General features: G+C 43.1%; 1 protein-coding gene across 1 annotated transcript in view; it reads left to right on the forward strand.

Annotated features, from left to right (window-relative positions):
* slco5a1b (solute carrier organic anion transporter family member 5A1b) overlaps nt 1-20497 on the forward strand; it is a 72257-nt gene that overhangs the window by 31555 nt on the left and 20205 nt on the right. The window contains exons 13-17 of the mRNA XM_017495387.3: nt 548-760; nt 1242-1439; nt 3424-3571; nt 5365-5438; nt 5553-5630. Coding sequence (XP_017350876.1) covers nt 548-760; nt 1242-1439; nt 3424-3571; nt 5365-5438; nt 5553-5630 — 711 coding nt within the window. The remainder of the gene's footprint in view (nt 1-547; nt 761-1241; nt 1440-3423; nt 3572-5364; nt 5439-5552; nt 5631-20497) is intronic.

Raw genomic sequence — 20497 nt, forward strand, 5'->3', positions numbered from 1 at the left:
TTATTTGCAGATAAATTACACTGTATGGCTAAAGGTTTGTAGTCACCTGACCATCACATGCATGTGGGCCACAAATCGTCTAGACTAACAGTTGTCTACAATGTCTTTGTGTGCTGTAGCTTTAAGATTTCCTTTCACTAGAATTTGGGCCTAGCTCAAATATGTTCCAGCATGACAGTGCCCTGTGTACAAATCAAGGTCCATGAAGACATGGTTTGCCGAATTTCGCAAACCATGTCTTAACCTCAGTGAACATCTTAGCCTTAACGTCACTGAACATCTTTGGTATGAATTAGAATGCTGACTGTGCACCAAGCCTTCTCAGTCTGACATCAGTGAGTGTTATAGCGAGAAAAGGGGGACCAACTTTGGAATGGGATATTCAACAAGCACATATGGGTAGGATGGTCAGCGGTCCACATACTTTTGACCCTGTAGTATATAACTGATGCTAATGAGAGTAGTCTGTATACTGTATCATGATAAATATTCTCATACTCATTCAGTTGGAATCTACAATTCTATCTTTCTATCTTTGTGTCTGTAGAAGACTAAATTGAGTCAAATTCCTACTAAGTACAGCCACTCAGAATCTATGAAGTTCCTCATCCTTACGGTAATATCCATCGTGTGCATCACCGTGGTCCTGTTGATCTCTAGCATTATCTACTGTCTGCGCCATCGATCGCATCACAAACTCAAAGAAAAACTCAGCAACCTCAGCACAGACCCCACTACTGAAGCCACAGCTACCTACCAGGTACAAAATATTATGATTGTGTATGGGATCGGGTGGCTGGTATAAATGGGCTACCAGAGCTAAATCAACCCTCTCTTTCAAAGAGAAAAAGACAGCCATAAAAGGTTTTATTTTTTGTCATCCACATCAGAAAATGTGCTGTTAATAAATGCCTTAAGGTGGATTATTTGGGACTAAGCACAAGAGCAACAACAATCATAAGACAAATACCCAGAATCATATGAAGGAGCAAGGCTGGGACTGTTTTCCAAGATTGTAGATTCATTACAAAATGAAAACATGAACACTGTATAAATATTGGACAAATAGCTGTATTATTGAGTGCTGATGGGTTTTCTCTCTCTCTGTGTGTGTGTGTGTGTGTGTGTGTGTGTGTGTGTGTGTGTGTTTAAGAGATAGATTTAGACAAACTTCATCTCCTGCATTCTTTAGCTATTTTCATCTTTCATTTCACATCTGTTCAACTCCTCCATGTGTGCAGGAGTTGTGTAGGCAGCGGATGGCTGTGAAGCCCCCAGTGGAAAGGGCAGAGCTTCGACAGTCCTCTCGCATCAACAGTGTGTCTTCTCAGCTGAGTGACGGACCAATCCTTAGCCCCTCTGCCCGAACGAGCACTTCCTCCTGGAGTGAAGAGCCTGCCCACACAAACATGGACATCTCTACTGGACATATGATACTGGTAACCACACATATGTACAGTTCCCTCTGAAAGAATTGGAACGGTAGGGCCAGTTTTATTGTTTCTGCTATACACTGGACATTTGGTTTTGAGATCAAAGGATGAATATGATACAATAGATCAGAATTTAATTTTCTGATATTTAAATCTAGATTTTAATTTTCTGATGTTTACATCTAGATGTGTTAAACTTAGAACTTGGCACCTTTTGTTTGAACACACCCATTTTTCAAGTGACCAAAAATATTGGAACATGTGACTGACAGGTGGTTTGTTGTTGCCCAGGTGAGCCCTGTTAGATTGGTTGCTTATGCAGTGAATAGCTCTGTGAAGACTGCATTTGTTGTTAAAAAAAAAAAATCAACATGAAGACCAGAGATCTGTCTGTGGGAGAAAAGCAAGCCATTTTGAAGCTGAGAGAAGAGGGAAAATTATTCAGAGCCATTGCACAAGCCAATATAAGAATTTGAAATGTCCAGAAAAAGAAAGAAATCACTAGTGTACTACCAACAAACAAGTTGGCCAAGGAAAACAACTGCATTGGAAGAATTGGAAGACCAGATTGAAATTTGCAAAGAAATACAGAGATGAGTCACAAAAGTTCTGGAACCAAGATTAACCTCTACCAAAGTGATGGAAAGGCTTGGGCTTACATGGCTGCTTCTGGAATGGGCTCACTAATCTTTAGTGGTGTAACTCATAAAGGTAGCAGCAGAGTTTACAGAAACATTCTGTCTGCCATTTAAAAAAAACCAAAAAACTGCTTCTAATCTAATTAAGAGGAACTTCATCATGCAGTAAAACAATGACCCAAAACACACTTCCAACAAAACAAGGGCTTCATTGTGGGACAAAAGACTGGCCAAGTCAATCACCAGACCTTAACCCAATTGAGCTGCATTTCACCTCCCAAAGAGGAGACTGAAAGGAGAACCCCAAAAACAAACAACAACTGAAAGAGGCTGCGGAACAAATTTGGAAAAGCATCACAAAAGAAGAATGCAATAGTTTGTTGCAGTCAGTGGGTCACCAGCTTGATCCAGTTATTGCAAGCAAGGGATATAAAACAAAATATTAAGTGTTATTTACTTTAATTTTCTTTAAGACTATCTGTTCAGTTCTTTTTCTCACCTATAAATTGGGTGGTCTGCCACCAAAGGTACCCTGTTCTAAGTTGTTTAACACATCTGGATGTAAATATAAGGAAATGAAAGCTGAAATTCTGATCTATCGTCTCAAATTCATCTTTTGAACTCAAAAATTTAGTATAGCAAAAACACACAAAAAAAATTGGCCTTGCCATTCCAATACCTTTGGAGAGGGCTGTATATGCACACACATGGGTGCATGGAAACATGCACAGAAAAATGCATATTCAGGTAGAAACAGAGTAAGACACTGTAGAACCCTGGCTTCTGTGTGTGGGAAGTGTGGGTTTATTAAATAAAAATAATAATCATTTATATCCGGATTTCTGTAAAGTTGCTTTGTGACAATGTTTCTACAGTTCATGACGTTCCCTAAAAGACAAACAATCCACACATAAGTAAATTTGCCGTGATCACACACAGGTGAGAATCATCACATTACGTGCCGGTTCAATCCGCCTCCTCTCCGTCTGCAGCTGACACTTGACCATGCCCCTAACTGCCACATTTCCCCATCACGCAACTCAAGTTGGGGAGCTATCTGGACTGCATTTGACTCCTGATGCTCCACCACAACCTCACTGCCAGAAACATAGAAAAGGACTAGTGTAGAGTTGCACAATATTGACAAAACATATTGCAGTTACATTACCACAATTATTCAACATATGGAAAATAATCAAATTGCGTGGTGAACAGATAGAGATGGACTATGTGATGAAATATATAAAAAGAATGTACTGTTGTTCTATAAACAAAATACTGCACCACATAACTCTCCTTTTCGGTCTGCCTTTCTGCTTCTGCTTTTCTCCTTCTGTTCTGTTGCTTCATAGGCATATATGGAGGATCACCTGAAGAATAAGAACAGGTTGGAGAAGGAGTGGGAAGCTCTGTGTGCGTATCAGGCAGAACCGAACACCTGCAGTGTTGGCCAGAGAGACTCCAATGCCAAGAAGAACCGCACCACTACTATCATACCTTGTGAGCATGTGCCTTTATATACAGTGTATCCGGAAAGTATTCACAGCGTTTCACTTTTTCCACATTTTGTTATGTTACAGCCTTATTCCAAAATGGATTAAATTCATAATTTTCCTCAAAATTCTACAAACAATACCCCATAATGACAACGTGAAAGAAGTTTGTTTGAAATCTTTGCAAATTTATTAAAAATAAAAAACAAAAAAGCACATGTATATACGTATTCACAGCCTTTGCCATGACACTCATAATTGAGCTCAGGTGCATCCTGTTTCCACTGATCATCCTTGAGATGTTTCTACAACTTGATTGGAGTCCACCTGTGGTAAATTCAGTTGATTGGACATGATTTGGAAAGGTACACACCGGTCTATATAAGGTCCCACAGTTAACAATGCATGTCAGAGCACAAACCAAGCCATGAAGTCCAAGGAATTGTCTGTAGACCTCCGTGACAGGATTGTATTATGGCACAGATCTGGGGAAGGGTACAGAAACATTTCTGCAGCATTGAAGGTCCCAATGAGCACAGTGGCCTCCATCATCCGTAAATGGAATAAGTTTGGTACCACCAAGACTCTTCCTAGAGCAGGCCGCCCGGCCAAACTGAGCGATCGGGGGAGAAGGGTCTTAGTCAGGGTGGTGACCAAAAACCCGATGGTCACTCTGACAGAGCTCCAGCGTGTCTCTGTGGAGAGAGGAGAACCTTCCAGAAGAACAACCATCTCTACAGCACTCCACCAATCACGCCTGTATGGTAGAGTGGCCAGACGGAAGCCACTCCTCTGTAAAAGGCATATGACAGCCCGCCTGGAGATTGCCAAAAGGCACCTGAAGGACTCTCAGACCATGAGAAACGAAAGATTGATCTCTTTAGCCTGAATGGCAAGTGTCATGTTTGGAGGAAACCAGGCACCACTCATCACCTGGCCAATACCATCCCTACAGTGAAGCATGGTGGTGGCAGCATCATGCTGTGGGGATGTTTTTCAGTGGCAGGAACTGGGAGACTAGTCAGGATTAAGGGAACGATGAACGCAGCAATATACAAAGACATTCTTGATGAAAACCTGCTCCAGAGGGCTCTGGACCTCAGACTGGGGCAAAGATTAATTTTTCAACAGGACAACGACCCTAAGCACACAGCCAAGTTAACAAAGCAGTGGCTACAGGACAACTCTGTGAATGTCCTTGAGTGGCCCAGCCAGCCAGAGCCCAGACTTGAACCCGATTGAACATCTCTGGAGACATCTGAAAATGGCTGTGCATTGACGCTCCCCATCCAGCCTGATGGAGCTTGAGAGGTCCTGCAACGAAGAATGGGAGAAACTGCCCAAAAATAGGTGTGCCAAGCTTGTAGCATCATGCTCAAAATACTTGAGGCTGTAATTGGTGCCAAAGGTGCTTCAACAAAGTATTGAGCAAAGACTGTGAATACTTATGTACATGTGCTTTTTTGTTTTTTATTTCTAATAAATTTGCAAAGATTTCAAACAAACTTCTTTCTCGTTGTCATTATGGGGTATTGTTTGTAGCATTTTGAGGAAAATAATGAATTTAATCCATTTTGGAATAAGGCTGTAACATAACAAAATGTGGAAAAAGTGAAGCACTGTGAATACTTTCTGGATGCACTGTACACAGAGACCCTCTGTTCATCTCAAACACTTTAAAGTAAAAACCAGTTTAAACTTTAAACTGGTCAAATTTTTTATTTTCAGGAAATATCTTTTATAAACCTCCACAAAACTGAACTAAAATCTAATCTACATTTTTATGTATACACGTTTCAGATGATCATTCTAGGATTTGCCTGAAAGTGGAGAACAGCCAAGGCAACTCTGAATACATCAATGCTAGTCCTATTGTAAGTACAAAATTCTACTACTACTGTATTTCTTACTGTAGACACTCCACTCCTCTTACAATACACATTTAAACAATATTGTACAAATTGTGTGATGGTGTGTGTGTCTCTCAGATGGATCATGACCCCAGGAATCCAGCTTACATTGCCACTCAAGGTCCTCTGCCCTCGACTGTTTCTGACTTCTGGCAGGTAATTTTGTGTGTGTGTGTGTGTGTGTGTGTGTGTGTGTGTGTGTGTGTGAACAGTGTGGGAAATTTCCTGTGTGCATGAATCTTGTGTGTGTTTGAGAAATTAATGTGAAGGTGATACACAATAAATAATTAATTCAAAATTGCACTCAACCCATTAAATGCCTAGGAGCCATCATTTAGTCTAGGCCCTTAGTCTAGGTTTATACACTGTTTTATAGAATATTTCTTCATAGGATAAATTTGATCAGTCATAATAATTGACTTATAATAAACCTGCCAGCAAAATGCCACAATAGACAACCCTTTAATGCCCAGATTATTGAATTCAATTCAATTTTAATTTGTGTAGCGCTTTTAACAATGAACATTGCCAAAAAGCAGCTTTACAGAAATACACTATCTCACAAAAGTGAGTACACCCCTCACATTTTTGTAAATATTTGATTATATCTTTTAATGTGACAACACTGAAGAAATGACACTTTGCTACTATGTAAAGTAGTGAGTGTACAGCTTGTGTAACAGTGTAAATTTGCTGTCCCCTCAAAATAACTCCACACACAGCCATTAATGTCTAAACTGCTGGCAACAAAAGTGAGTACACCCCTAAGTGAAAACGTCCAAATTGGGCCCAAAGTGTCAATATTTTGTGTGGCCACCATTATTTTCCAGCACTGCCTTAACCCTCTTGGGCATGGAGTTCACCAGAGCTTCACAGGTTGCCACTGGAGTCCTCTTCCTCTCCTCCATGATGACATCCCGGAGCTGGTGGATGTTAAAGACCTTGTGCTCCTCCATCTTCTGTTTGAGGATGCCCCATAGGTGCTCAGTAGGGTTTAGGTCTGGAGACATGCTTAGCCGGTCCATCACCTTCACCCTCAGCTTCTTTAGCAAGGCTGTGATCGTATTGGTGGTGTATTTGGGGTCTTTATCACGCTGAAATACTGCATACTGATCATGCTCTGCTTCAGTATGTCACAGTACATGTTGGCATTCATGGTTCCCTCAATGAACTGTAGCTCCCCAGTGCCAGCAGCACTCATGCAGCCCCAGACCGTGACGCTCCCACCACCATGCTTGACCGTAGGCAAGACACACTTGTCTTTGTACTCCTCACCTGGTTACCTCCACACACGCTTGACACCATCTGAACCAAATAAGTTTATCTTGGTCTCATCAGACCATAGGACATGGTTCCAGTAATCCATGTCCTTAGTCTGTTTGTCTTCAGCAAACTGTTTGCGGGATATAGTTTCTTCTCTCTAATTATTTTTCTTTTAAGTTGAACTAAAGTGGGGAAAATAAGTATTGGACCCATCAACATTTTTTCAGTAAATATGTCTAATGAGGCTATTCACATGAAATTCACCAGACATCAGTATTAACTCAAGAAATCTAGAACTATAAAAAATTCACAAAATTAAAGTCCATAAATAAAGTCATGTGTAATAAAGTGGAATGACACAGGAAAAAAGTATTTAACATGCTAAGAAAAAGCAGTTCTCCAGGGCAAGGTAAGGCAAGGAACCAGCTGAAATCTGTAAGTAATTATACCCTCCATCTGTGCAAATTAATATCAGCTAGGTTAGTAAACTGATGGTCTATAAAAAGGCTTTTTACCAAGGTGTCACACAAGAAACATCTCATGATGGATAAAAGCAAAGAGCTCTCCCAAGACCTTTGGAACCTTATGTTACAAAACGTATTGATGGAATCGGACACAGACGTATTTCAAAACTTCTGAATCCTCTAGTAAGCGCCATTGGGGCCATTTTCGCAAGTAGAAGCAGCATCACTCCGTCATCAACCAGCAATGCACTGGAGCTCCTCACAAGATTTCTATCCAGGGAGGCAGAAGAATAGTTAGAAGAGTAGCCCAAGAGCCAAGGACCACTCAGAAAGAGCTCCAGAAACACGGAGGCAGCAGGTGCCATCATCACAGAGAAAACAATAAGTAATACACTCCACTGCTCATGCTCACCCCGCAAGACTCCATTACTAAAGAAAAGGCATGTCGAAGCTTGTTTAAAGTTTGCTACAACTCATTTGGACAAGCCTATAAAATACTGGGAGAGTGTAGTCCGGTGAGATGAGAGCAAAATTTAACTTTTTGCCTGTCATACTACACGCCATGTTTGGAGAATAAATGGCACTGCACATCACCCTAAAAACACTATACCAACTGGGAAGTTTGGAGGTGGAAGCATCATGGTGTGGGGCTGTTTTTCATCACATGGTACTGGCAGACTTCATATAATTGAAGGAATGATGAATGGAGCCCTTTACCAGGAGATTCTTGAAAAGAATCTGTTGCCATCCACCTGTATGATGAAGATGAGACGTGGGTGGGCCTTCCAGCAGGACAACGATCCAAAGCATATAACAAAGTAAACTCTCAATTGGTTTCAGAGAAAAAAAAAATCAAGGGATTAGAATGGCCCAGTCAATCACTTGACTTGAATTTCAGTTAGCATGTTCAATACTTTTTTCCTGTGCCATTCCATTTTATTGCACATAACTTTATTTATGGATTTAATGTTGTGAATTCTTTATATTTCCACATTTCTTTAGTTAATATTGATGTCTGGTGAAAATTTCATGTGAATAGCCTCATTGGAAATATATTTACTGAAAAAAATGTTGACACGTACAATACTTATTTCCCCCAACTGTGCATTATCTAGCATGTAGCAGAATGTTGACTCATTCAGTTGCCTGATCAAGTCCAAGAGTCAAGGCTCAAGGCTCAGATGTAAACATTAACAGTAGAAACACTTACTGTCATATGAAAAAATAAGTACACCCCATGGAAATTGTTGACATATTTGGACAAGCAAACATTTGCCCCTGAAAATAAGGATATTTTCAAAAAATATTTCATAATCTTCTTTGAAACAGTGCCTATTAATAAGGGTGATACAGTCTATAAATGACACATAAAATTGACATTTTGTAGTAATTTTCACAATTTTTAAATTAACAAAAAACAGATCAGTAACATGGAAAAAGAAAGTACACCCCTACATTTATCACACCTTCAAATCCATAAAATTAGAATCAGGTGTTGAAGATTGGGTGCCAGTGATTAGAACCTGCTTAGGGAGTGCAGGTGGAACCTGTCTTATTTATACCCCTCTCATGTATAGTGTCTGATGTTCCCTTTGTTATTGAGGTATGTGGTGTCTTCATGCCAAGATCTAAAGATTTTTGTAAGGCCTTCAGAAAAAGGTAATCTACAAATGGTAAAAATAATCTACAAATGGTGCAGATTTCAAATGACTGCCAGTTTGTCCAGGAATGGGGTTGCTTCACTGCCTCAAGGACTGGAGAGCTTGCCTTCATTGATTCAACTATAAATTCTGCATCATATCAAAGAGTGCCTGAAGATAATGTGAGGCCATCTGTCCAAAAGTAGAACTTGAACCAAAAGTGGACCTTTCAACAGGATCATGTTCCTAAGTACATTAGCAAATCCACTAAGGAATGGCTCAAAAAGAAGAAATTGAGGGTTATGGAATGGCAATGATTGCAATGACAAAGTAAAAGTGTCAGAACAGTAAATATAAGTATAATAAATACTAAATGGTAAATCTGAATAGAAAGGACCAAAAAGGGCACTTAAAACAATAAATAAATAAAAATAATTATTACTTTAATGTACATAACTAAATATATTTTTACAGTATTTAAACATGTAATTATTTATTAAATAAATGGCCTATATTTAAAGCAGTACTACTCATTGTCTGTTGTGTTTTTAACTATTTTAATGACTTCCTCATGGTTAATTGGAATGACATGCTCAACTGAGAGTAGCAGTAGGTCAGAGAGCCTCTCTTCATCACATAGATTTCGAAGTCTGGATTTCACAAGTTTTACTTTGAAAATGACCATTCAACTGTAGACGTGAAGACAGATAATGTGGCATATATTTTTAGGAGTTGAGAAAGAGAGGGGAAAACGGTCTCAATCACATTGTCTTTTAGGCACTTGAGCATTTCCTGGACATTGCTTTTTGTAAATGAGTAGGATGCATGAAACACTTTAAGTTCTGTGAAGTCCTGGGAGATGACATTACTAAATATTATTTACTTTTATTTTACCAAACAAAACATGAAAATCAGGAAGGTAATCATGTTGAATTCATGGTCAATTTTGCTGATGTTGTAAACTTTGTTTGTATTATATGGATGAAAATGCTAGATATCATGAAATTAAAGATATGAATGCCCTACATGTTAGAGAGTTGAACTTAGAACTTGGACTTAGATTTCATTTCACTTAGATGCATTTCCCCAAAACATACCATAAAGCATAAAACCATTAAAAAGTGTCATGAAATAAATAACCAATACTCTCGGGTAACTAATACATGAATAAGCACATTAGGACGTGCTAAACTATGTTACTGTTGGTGAATTATTTTTGGATAAAAACTAATTGAATGTCATTGTTAGAAATGTGGCAGCAATTGCGTTACACTTTTATTATAATTAATTAAGCAAAACACCCATGCTGCTGCATTCGCTACATTTACAAGAGCATGGTAGTATAAATTAAAATTTTCCGTATTACCTGTAGCTCATGAACTAATTCAAGTACTCGCGGTTAAGAGACTGCGACATAGCGCTTTAAAGGAAGCTCAGCCTACCGCTCCACCTCTGCCTCATGCTTCCGACAAAAACCTCATTATCATGCATTCATGAACTATTCATTACAAGGTTGATAATATTTTATTTTGTAGTTATTATTATTGTTAGTAGCAATGGTAGAATCATTATTTGTTATAATAATAATAATAATAATAATAATAATAATATAACATTATTAGTAATAATAATAATAATAATAATAATAATAATAATAATAATAATTACTATTATTATTATTTTTTTATTTATTTAGTTTTATTTTTTACTTGATTAGAGGGACACACTTACATTTTGAATCAAAAGGAGCAGGGGCTTTAGGAACTTTCTCCAGTTCCACCCCATTGATGTAGATGAGAGCAAGACCCCACTCTCTGTGACTTCCTGTAATTCACAGTCATCTCCTTGGTCTTGCTGACGTTCAGTGAGAGATTGTTTGCATCTCACCATGTTGAAAGTGCTCTGACCTCTATAGAATGTCTCATCACCGTTTGTGATGAGTCCCAGGAGGGTTTTATCATCTGCAAATTTGAAGGTAATGTTGGAGCTGTGCCTAGCAGAGCAGTCAGAGGTGAACAGGGAGTACAAGAGAGGGCTGAGCACCCATCCCTGTGCATCACTAGTGTTGAGTGTGCGTGTGGAGGATGTGTGGCTGCCAATCCTGACCACTTGGGGTCTGCCTGTCAGGAAGTCCAGGATCCAGTTACACATGTGACTGTTAAGGCCCAGATCCCTCAGTTTGACTATTAGTTTGGTAGGGGTGATGGTATTGAACACGGCACTATAATCAATAAACAGCATCCACACATAGGTGTCCCTCTCCTCCAGGTGTTCCAGGGCAGAGTGCATGGCCATTGCAATGGCATCATCAGTGGATCTATTCGAGTGGTAAGCAAACTGGAATGGGTCAAAGGTGTCTGGTAGAGAGGAGCAGATATAGGATTTGATGAGACGCTCAAAGCACTTCATGATCACTGAAGTCAGTGCTACAGGGCGGTAGTCATTCAGGCCAGAGACAGCAGTCTTCTTGGGTAGAGGGATGATGGTGTTCTGCATGAAGCATGTAGGGATCACAGTCAGACTCAAAGAGAGATTAAAGATGTCAGTGAAAACATCTGCTAACTGGTCAACACAGGCCATCAGTACACGTCCGTGGAGGCCTTCCGAGCATTGACTCTTGACACCTTGGATCTGGTTAGAGCCAGAGGGCATGTGTCATGGTCAGCAGGTATTTTCACAGCAGGGAATGTATTGCCTGCCTCAAAGTAAGCATAGAATGTGTTGAGCTTGTCTGGTAAGGAGGCAGATGTAAGCACATCTCTGCTGTTCCTGCCTTTGTAGTCTGTTAGTGTGTGCAGAAAACTCCACGTGCGTTCGTGGTCAGAGTCATGATAGATTGACTCCACTCTTTCCCTGAAAATGGAAAAAGCCTTTTGAAGATCATACCTGGACTTATTGTAGGCAGTCAGATCCCCAGAGTTGAAGGCTGCATGAAGCATTTGCCAGTCTGAGGATTCATAGCAGTTCTGCAGTCTGGAGATGGCATTCATCTGTGAACTACTCTAAGAACAGTTTTTTTCTGTTTGAGGCATTGTCTGTAGGCAGGTAACAGCAATATGCCAATGTGGTGACCTTTGCCAAAATTAGGGCGGGGAGAGGTTTGTAACTGTCCTTTAGTGGTGAAGGATCTAAGGTCTGGTTGCATCATGTGGGAAAATGAATATGCTGGTAGCATTTAGGAAGAACTTTCCTTATGTTCGCCCTATTAAAATCCCCAACAACGATGAAATCAGCCTTAGGATATGCAATTTCTAGTCCATTGGTGTTGTACAGTTTATCCAATGTGTTCGTTTTGTCCATGTGATGCAGTATGTAGAATCTCTGTGATGTTGGCATACCATGAAATTAAATAATCACCAAAACTATGGCACTGTTTTTTGCTACGTTTCTGCTGATTTGTGCTGCAAAAATTAACATTTGTGCTGGTTTGGTGTTTTAGCTATTAAACATTTTTTTTTGTCTGTGTGACATCACTCTCCACCCCATATTGCTCAAATCACTCCTGTGGCTACTCTAGGCTGCAGCGGGCTGAACACAGATGCACAGGAGGCAGGAATGGGGAACAAAAGTGCTCTTTTAATTCAAAACATATGGGAATGGGGAAGGTGAGGAAGTGGGGACTCCATGTGAAGGAGGAGGCCGTCGCAGTCTTCCCGGCGTGGGGAACAGCGTCGAGGCAGGACCCAGGGAGCATGAGAGTTGGTCTTGAGTGCCGGCTGAGGGCACAGCGTAGCCAGGAAGTGTCATCTTCTTCACTGTCAGTGTCTCATTCTGTGGGGGATAAAGAAAAGCACATCAGTTTAATCTAGACAGGAGAACATGCTCACCTCTGTGTTGGCTGTGCCCTTTTATATTCTTCTGGCTCATTCAGGAGGGTGAAGAGCAGCAGCTCCACTCTTTGGCCACCAGCCGTGTGTGCTTCTGCTGCCCCACCTTGCAGCCATGCGCTCCTGTGCTGTCCACAACAAACAGGGTGCTGAAGCGGAGCTGTCTGGCGGCAGTTGAGCCAGGAGCGCGACGATCTTGGTGCGTATGGGCTGCAGGCCTGTCGTCACAGTACCCCCCCAGCTCTGAGCCTACTGCCAGTGGAAGCTGGGCCCATAAGGCATGCCTTCGGGAGAGGCCATCTGCATTCCCATGGTGGACCCCCGCTTGGTGCTGCACCTGGAAAGAGAAGTACTGCAACAAGAGAATCTATCTGGTTACCCTGGCATTGGTGCCCTTTGCTCTGGCCATCCACTGCAAAGGAGCGTGTTTAGTCACTAGCGTGAAGTGACGACCTGTCAGGTAATAACACAGCTCTTCTACAGCCCACTTTATGGTGAGGGCTTCTCTCTCCACAGCTGCATACTTCTTCTCGGAGGGGGTTAGCTTTCTGCTGACATACAGGAGTGGGTGCTCTTCTCCATCAAAGGTCTGAGACAGGACGGCTCCCAGACCTGTCTTGGGGGCATCGGTGTGGACCGTGAAGGTCAGGTTGTAATCAGGATTCCGCAGGACGGAATTTCTCTGGGGGTGTTGGAGCCTTGCTTCCCTATCGCCTTGCGTTCTTCGGGCGACAGAGCTCTTAAGAACCGGTCTATAACCACCCACTCAATGACCTTGGTAGCGGTGTGTCATTCAGGTTGAAGCCACCTGTTAGAGGTGTGGGGCAATGTGTCCATTTGAGCTCAAGGGGTGGCTCCAGAGTGGTAGGATCATCGGTGGAGCTCTGCCACTGTGTTGGTGGGAGACAGGCCGCAGAAAATCAGGATTTCGCCTTTGTGGATCTCATAGTTGGCAGCCTTGGTCGGCGGGAGTACATAGTAGGCAAATTGTGCCTCCTCCGAGAGAAATGGAGGGAGTATATTGACCCAGTCATCTTCCTCCCACCCCTCACACAGGACAACTCGCTCAAAGGTCTGTACAAAGGGCTCGGCATCCTCCACACTGCAGAGCATAGTGAGCAGGTGTTGGGCATCTCGGCAGGGGTCAGGAAGAGGGACGGTGGCAGTGGTGTGGGGTTTCTTCACCTCCAGCAGCTAATACGTGGCAACACAGAGGCTCTGGGCCAACTCCTGGGTCAATGCCTGCTGCTGGATGTTCGTCTCCAGCAGGTGAAGTAGCATGGAGTCCATGAGGGGGGGTGTGCTGGGTCCGTGCTCATGCCTGCATTCTCCACCACTGTGGGTACTCTATGCTGTAGGAGGAGGCAGGAGCGGGGAACAAAGGTGCTCTTTTAATTCAAAAAAGAAAAGCGCATCAGCTGAATCTAGACAGGAGAACATGCTCACCTCTCTATGTTGGCTGCACCCTTTTATATTCTCCTGGCTCCTCCCAAAACATTCTTGTTATATCTAAGGAAGGGAAATAGTTACAGTGTATGTTTTAATGGCACAAACCGAGAACAAATTAACGGCACCAATTTGGAGTGATTTGAGCAGCATGGGGTGGAGAGTGATGTCACACAGACAAAAAATGTTTAATAGCTCACACACCAAACCGGCATAAATATTAATTTTTGTGGCACAAATCAGCAGAAACATATGACAAACAAATGGCATAGTTTTGGTTATTTAATTTCATGGGGTGCCAACTTCACAGAGATGACAGTAGACTAGGTAGAAGGTAGAAAGGGCACACTTTAATTGTAAGCAGTTCAAGCTCCGGTGTGCAGTGCATAGATAAGACTGTGATGTCCGTGCCCCAATGAGTGTTTATCATAAAGCAAACACCTCCACCTCTGCACTTATCAGAGTTTAATATTCTGGCTTGACGAAAAACTGAGAATCCCGCCGGTGTGATGGACATGTCAGGCACTGCTGTGTGTAACCACATCTCTCAGAAAGCCAGCAAGCAGCAGTTCTGTATATCTCACTGAAAAATGTGATTCTCGTATTAAGTTCATAAACTTTGTTATCCAGAAACTGAATGTTGGCTAACAAGATTCTGTTAGCCAACTAACACTAATACTGTTAGTTCTGTAGGATCAGACGGTGGTCCAATCATAGTTGATAACTATGGGAGATTACTGATAAAACTGTGCAGTAGCTAATTAGCTAATAGCTAATCGTGTTTGATACTGTATCGTGGCAAGGTGCATATGTTATGATTAAGCCACATTTTAAATGAGATGAGATAATGATCTGAGATAGCTTCAGTGTGGAAGTGTTACTATATGTTCTATATTTGATCCGAAAGTTAACCCACTCACCATTACGGTATGAGTACATTGGCTATTACGTTATGATTAACCCCTACTGAATCTAAAATGCAGACAACCACTGTTCTCAGAGGGTCTTCTGGGATATCAAAATGAATATTAAAGTCTCCAACAATTAATGTTTTGTCTAAAGAAACAACCATGTTAGAGATTAAATTCGCAAATTCACAAAAGGAATGCAGAATATGGCCCTGGGGTTCTATAAATAATAATTAGTAAAATCGAATGAGTGGACTTATTTTTTGTGGCTACATATCATGTTAGTATAAAGAACTTCAATCATGTTGAATTTATGACTAAGTTTTTGTGTGACGTCTAGATTATCATTTAAATAACTGTGACCCCTCCTCCTCTGCCAATTAGATGGGACTAATGTATGTAACTGTATCCAGGAGGACTAGCTTCATTTGCTACATACTCACATGGTTTAATCCACATTTCTGTTAAACACAGTACATTAAACTCCTGATTAGTAATAGTTTCATTAACAAGCGCTTTAGCTGTAAGAGATCTAATATTTAACAGTCCTAGCTTCAGATCAAAAGTGTTGGCTGTGCATTCAGCATTTCATTTTATGTTAATTAGGTTACTAAAACATGCTTTCTGATTATTTCTACATTTTTGTTTCGCTTGGGGAACAGACACATTCTCAATATAGTGGAACGTAAGTGATGACTCAATGCAACTAGCAGGTGGTCAGTTTAGCCTGCTTCTCTGCTCCCTGGCCTTGGCTCTGGATGGTCACTAATTAACTAGGCCTGTTCTGAGACTAAGTGCTATGCTTCAAGAAATGAGAGCAACACCTTCCTAAGTGGGATGGATACCATCCCACCCTTACAGGCCAACCTTGCCCTCAAAACTACTCCAATCATCTATAAAGCTTGCATTGTTTTCAGAGCACCACCTGGACATCCAGCAGTTCAACAACCATAACTTACTGTAAGCTACATCGCCACGCCATATTGGGGTAGTACCAGAGCATACTACTGCATTGGACGTCACCTTCACTAATTTTCACTCTTAGTAACCTCTGATTGATCCATGTAAAAAATCTATGAAAACCTATGCTTGCCTAAGACCCTAAGATTACCTGCTATGTCTGGCACCCTGGCTCCCAGTAAACACCTAACTAGTGCTGCTGGTGCTCATCAAGACCTAGCTAATTTCACATGCCTTAAGATAGTCTCCTATAACCAGAGCTCTTTCAGGTTTCTCAGCAGGGGCTTCACTGAGAAGAACAAACCCTGGGAGTGGTGTTCCCATGGGCGAGCCTTAGGGTTAGCTTTGGCTTTGCAATTATGCCGACGAATCATCACCCATTTGCCCATGCTGTGAGAGCTCTAATGCCGGAGTTATGGGATTGCTAACAATGGCATCCAAATTTCCCCTACAGAAACTACATTTTCTCACACCCGCACGCGTATGCATGCACGCATGCACGCATACACACACACACACAAGCGCACACACACACACATACGCACACACACACACATATGTAGAAAATTGCCAGTTCTTGCAGCTATGGATCACCAAGCATGTGTTAAAGGAAAAAAAAATGGAGTTCTGAAAGTTTATATGTTCTAATGTGTTCCATATTTGACACTAAATATCACAGAAAGCATCAGATGAGCCATATATTGCTGTCATGATTCCCCCTTGAAGCAGCGTGCTCTAGTGCGAATGCACGAGCACCTGCTTTTCCGTTGTTGACTGTAATGACATCTGGACACGTGTGTTTTGTTTATGTTTCTGTCATGTCTTCTCCCTGTTCTGTCATTGGCTGGGATTTCACGTGGGTCTGAATGGCTCTCAGCTGCTAGCGGTTTAGACGCTGATCATGTCCGCACATATACCGCGCGCCTCCCAGCACACAACGCGGAAGATTAATACTTTAGAGTTAGTTTAGTTCGTATCGCAGTCATAGTCACGGTCCATGTTTAGAGTTAGTTCGCGCTGGATTATCCTCTTCCAATCCCTCGTCATAGTTCATTTCTTGTTTTGTTTATCGTCCCTGTTTTCCATGACCATGACCTTGATTCCTGCCTTGCCCCGTGTATGCCTGTTTGCCAATCGCCTGACCTCTTGCATGTTTATGGATTACGTTTTGGATCACGTTTTGGATTTGTCTGCCTTTCTCTCTTTCAAATAAACAACTGTTCATCCGTCCTATCTCTGCTCCGTCACGATTCGTGACAGAATCTTCCGCCTCAACATGGATGCAGCACGAGGACGAGAGAGAAGTCACGCCACAGAAACCAGGGAAGTAGTAGGACAATACCTCATCGGGGAACACTCGGATTACTGGCCGCATTTTTCATCTGTGCAGTTTCCCCAAAGGTACGCCATTGAACTGCCACCAGAGACAGCGGGATTGGGGAGCTACCCGCTGGAGTTCCTCTTCATCTGTCAGGTGTATTTCTGCAGCTTGGCGTTTCCCAAGCCTACTAAGAGAGAGTGGATCGGGTTCCTGGTGTCCAGGTTTTGCGGTCCGGCCCGTGACTGGGCGGAGCAGCTGGTGAGTGCTGGGTCGCCAGACCTCCATGATGTCACTCAGTTTGCAGAGCTGTTTATGGAGGCATTTTCACAGCCTGGACAACTTCGTGGTCTTGATTTACTGGGGTGGAGAGTCAATGGACAGCCCCAGGTGGACCCACCATTCAACCTCTATTATGAGGAGATGGACAGGGCAGTAACCAGCGATCCACTTCAGTTTCCGGCCAACGCGGGGGCGAAATCTCCGAGATGTATGACCGAGGGCTGCGGGAGAGAGACTCAGCTTCAATGTCCCACCTGCAAGAAGCTGGGCCTCCAGGAAGCTTTCTTCTGCTCTCAGGAATGCTTCAAGAGCAGCTGGCGGGAGCATAAGAAACTCCACCGGAGAGCCCATGCAGAGACCCAGCCCGGGATCAACAGGGTGACCTCGGAGCGCCCGTCAGAGGTCATAGCACCAGAGCTCAACCCTGAGGTCCAAGTCCAAGTCAAGTCCCAAGTCCCTGAGGTCCAAGTCAAGTCTCAAGCTTCTGAAGTCCAAGTCAAGTCTCAAGTTCCTGAGGTCCAAGTCCAGTCTCAAGTCCCTGAGGTCCAACTCCAGTCTCAAGTCCCTGAGGTCCAAGTCCAGTCTCAAGTCCCTGAAATCCAAGTCCAAGCCAAGCCTCCAGGCTCTGACGTCCAAGCCAAGCCTCCAGTCACTGAGATCCAAGTCAAGCCTCCAGTCTCTGAGGTCCAAGTCAAGCCTCCAGTCTCTGAGGTCCAAGTCAAGCCTCCAGTCTCTGAGGTCCAAGTCAAGCCTCCAGTCTCTGAGGTCCAAGTCAAGCTTCCAGGCTCTGAAGTCCAAGTCAAGCCTCCAGGCTCTGAAGTCCAAATGAATGAATGCCTTTTATTGTCACTATACATATGTACAATGAAATTAAGAGCCACTCCTTTTTGTTAAGTGCAAACATGTACATTCAATAAACAAAAAGAATAAACAGATAAATAGACAGATAAATAAACAAGATAAATAAACAAGATATACAAGATATGCAAGATAGATATTGGGGTGGATGGGGGAGGTACTATGAAATGCACAGTTTTGAGACACTATATACATATGCTGTGGACTCAGTACATGTATTTGTTTATAATGGTAATAGCTTTCGGGAAGAAACTATTCTTAAATCTACTAGTCCTTGTTTTGATGCACCTGTAACGTCTCCCTGAGGGCAACAGATTGAACAGATCAAAGCCAGGGTGAGAACTGTCCTTAATGATGGTTTTTCCTCTGCTGAGGCAACGGGAAGTGTAATTATCCATCAGGGAGGGGAGAGGGCAGCCAATGATCTTCTGTGCAGCTCTTACTACTCTCTGAAGCCTCTCCCTGTCTACTGCGGTGCAGCTACCGTACCACACCGTGATACAGTATGTCAGCAGGCTCTCGACGGACGAGCGGTAGAAGATCAGCAGCAGATTGGAGTCCAGATTGTACTTCCTGAGAACCCTCAGGAAGTATAGCCGCGTTTGAGCCTTCTTGATAACCGCTGTGATGTTGTCCGTCCAGGAGATGTTTGCAGAGATAAGGACACCAAGAAACCGGACGGTGTGGACCTTCTCCACACACTCACCATTAATGAAGAGGGGGGCCAGCTCAGTGTTGTGTTTTCTGAAGTCTACAATAAGTTCTTTGGTTTTCTTGGTGTTTAGAGTCAGATTGTTCTTTGAACACCAGGCTGCCAAGTTTACGACTTCCTCTCTGTAGACTGCCTCCTCTCCTTTTGAGATAAGTCTGACCACTGTGGTGTCGTCAGCAAACTTGATGATAAGATTATTGTTGTAGACTGGTCTACAGTCGTATGTGTAGAGACAGTACAGGAGGGGGCTCAACACACAGCCCTGTGGAGAACCTGTGCTCAACGTGCGAGTGGAGGAGAGGTGGGGTCCGAGTCTCACTGTCTGGGACCGGTTGGTGAGAAAGTCCTTTATCCAGGCACACGTGAGGCGGGGGAGGCCAAGGGTGACCAATTTGGTGATGAGAATGTCCGGAATTATTGTATTAAAAGCCGCACTGTAATCCACAAAAAGCATCCGGACGTAGCTCTGTTGCTGCTCTAGATGTCTCAACACGTAGTGGACAGCTACGGCGATAGCATCCTCTGTGGATCTGTTTGCACGATAAGCAAATTGAAAAGGATCGAAATCTGGGGGGAGGTAGTCCTTGATGTGCTGAAGAACCAATCTCTCAAAGCACTTCATGATAACTGGAGTGAGGGCCACAGGACGATAATCATTCAGGCTAGTGGTGGGCGACTTCTTTGGCACTGGGATGATTATGGCTGATTTTAGGCAGGCCGGGATGACTGCTTGGGCCAGGGAGAGATTGAAAATTCTGGTAAAGATGTGGGCAAGCTGGTGGGCACATGATCTGAGCACGTTACCAGGTACACCGTCTGGGCCAGCAGCCTTCCTGGGGTTCACTGCCAGAAACATCCAAGCCAAGCCTCCAGGCTCTGACGTCCAAGTCAAGCCTCCAGGCTCTGACGTCCAAGCCAAGCCTCCAGGCTCTGATGTCCAAGCCAAGCCTCCAGGCTCTGACATCGAAGCCAAGTCTCACGTACCTGAGGTCCAAGTCAAGTCTCACGTCCCTGAGCTCACGTTCAAGACTGCTGATCCAGTTGACCAAGCTCTGCTAATATCTAAGCCTAATGACCAAGTTCTGCTCACGCCCCAGTCTGCTGACACGCCCAGCCAAGCTCTGCTCATGCCCCAGTCTGCTGACACGCCCAGCCAAGCTCTGCTCACGCCCCAGTCTGCTGACACGCCCAGCCAAGCTCTGCTCACGCCCCAGTCTGTTGACACGCCCAGCCAAGCTCTGCTCATGCCCCAGTCTGCTGACACGCCCAGCCAAGCTCTGCTCACGCCACAGTCTGCTGACATGGCCACCCAAGCTCTGCCCATGCCCAAGGTTCACCTGGTGAC

Source organism: Ictalurus punctatus, chromosome 20, assembly GCF_001660625.3.
Source record: "Ictalurus punctatus breed USDA103 chromosome 20, Coco_2.0, whole genome shotgun sequence".
NCBI lineage: Eukaryota > Metazoa > Chordata > Actinopteri > Siluriformes > Ictaluridae > Ictalurus > Ictalurus punctatus.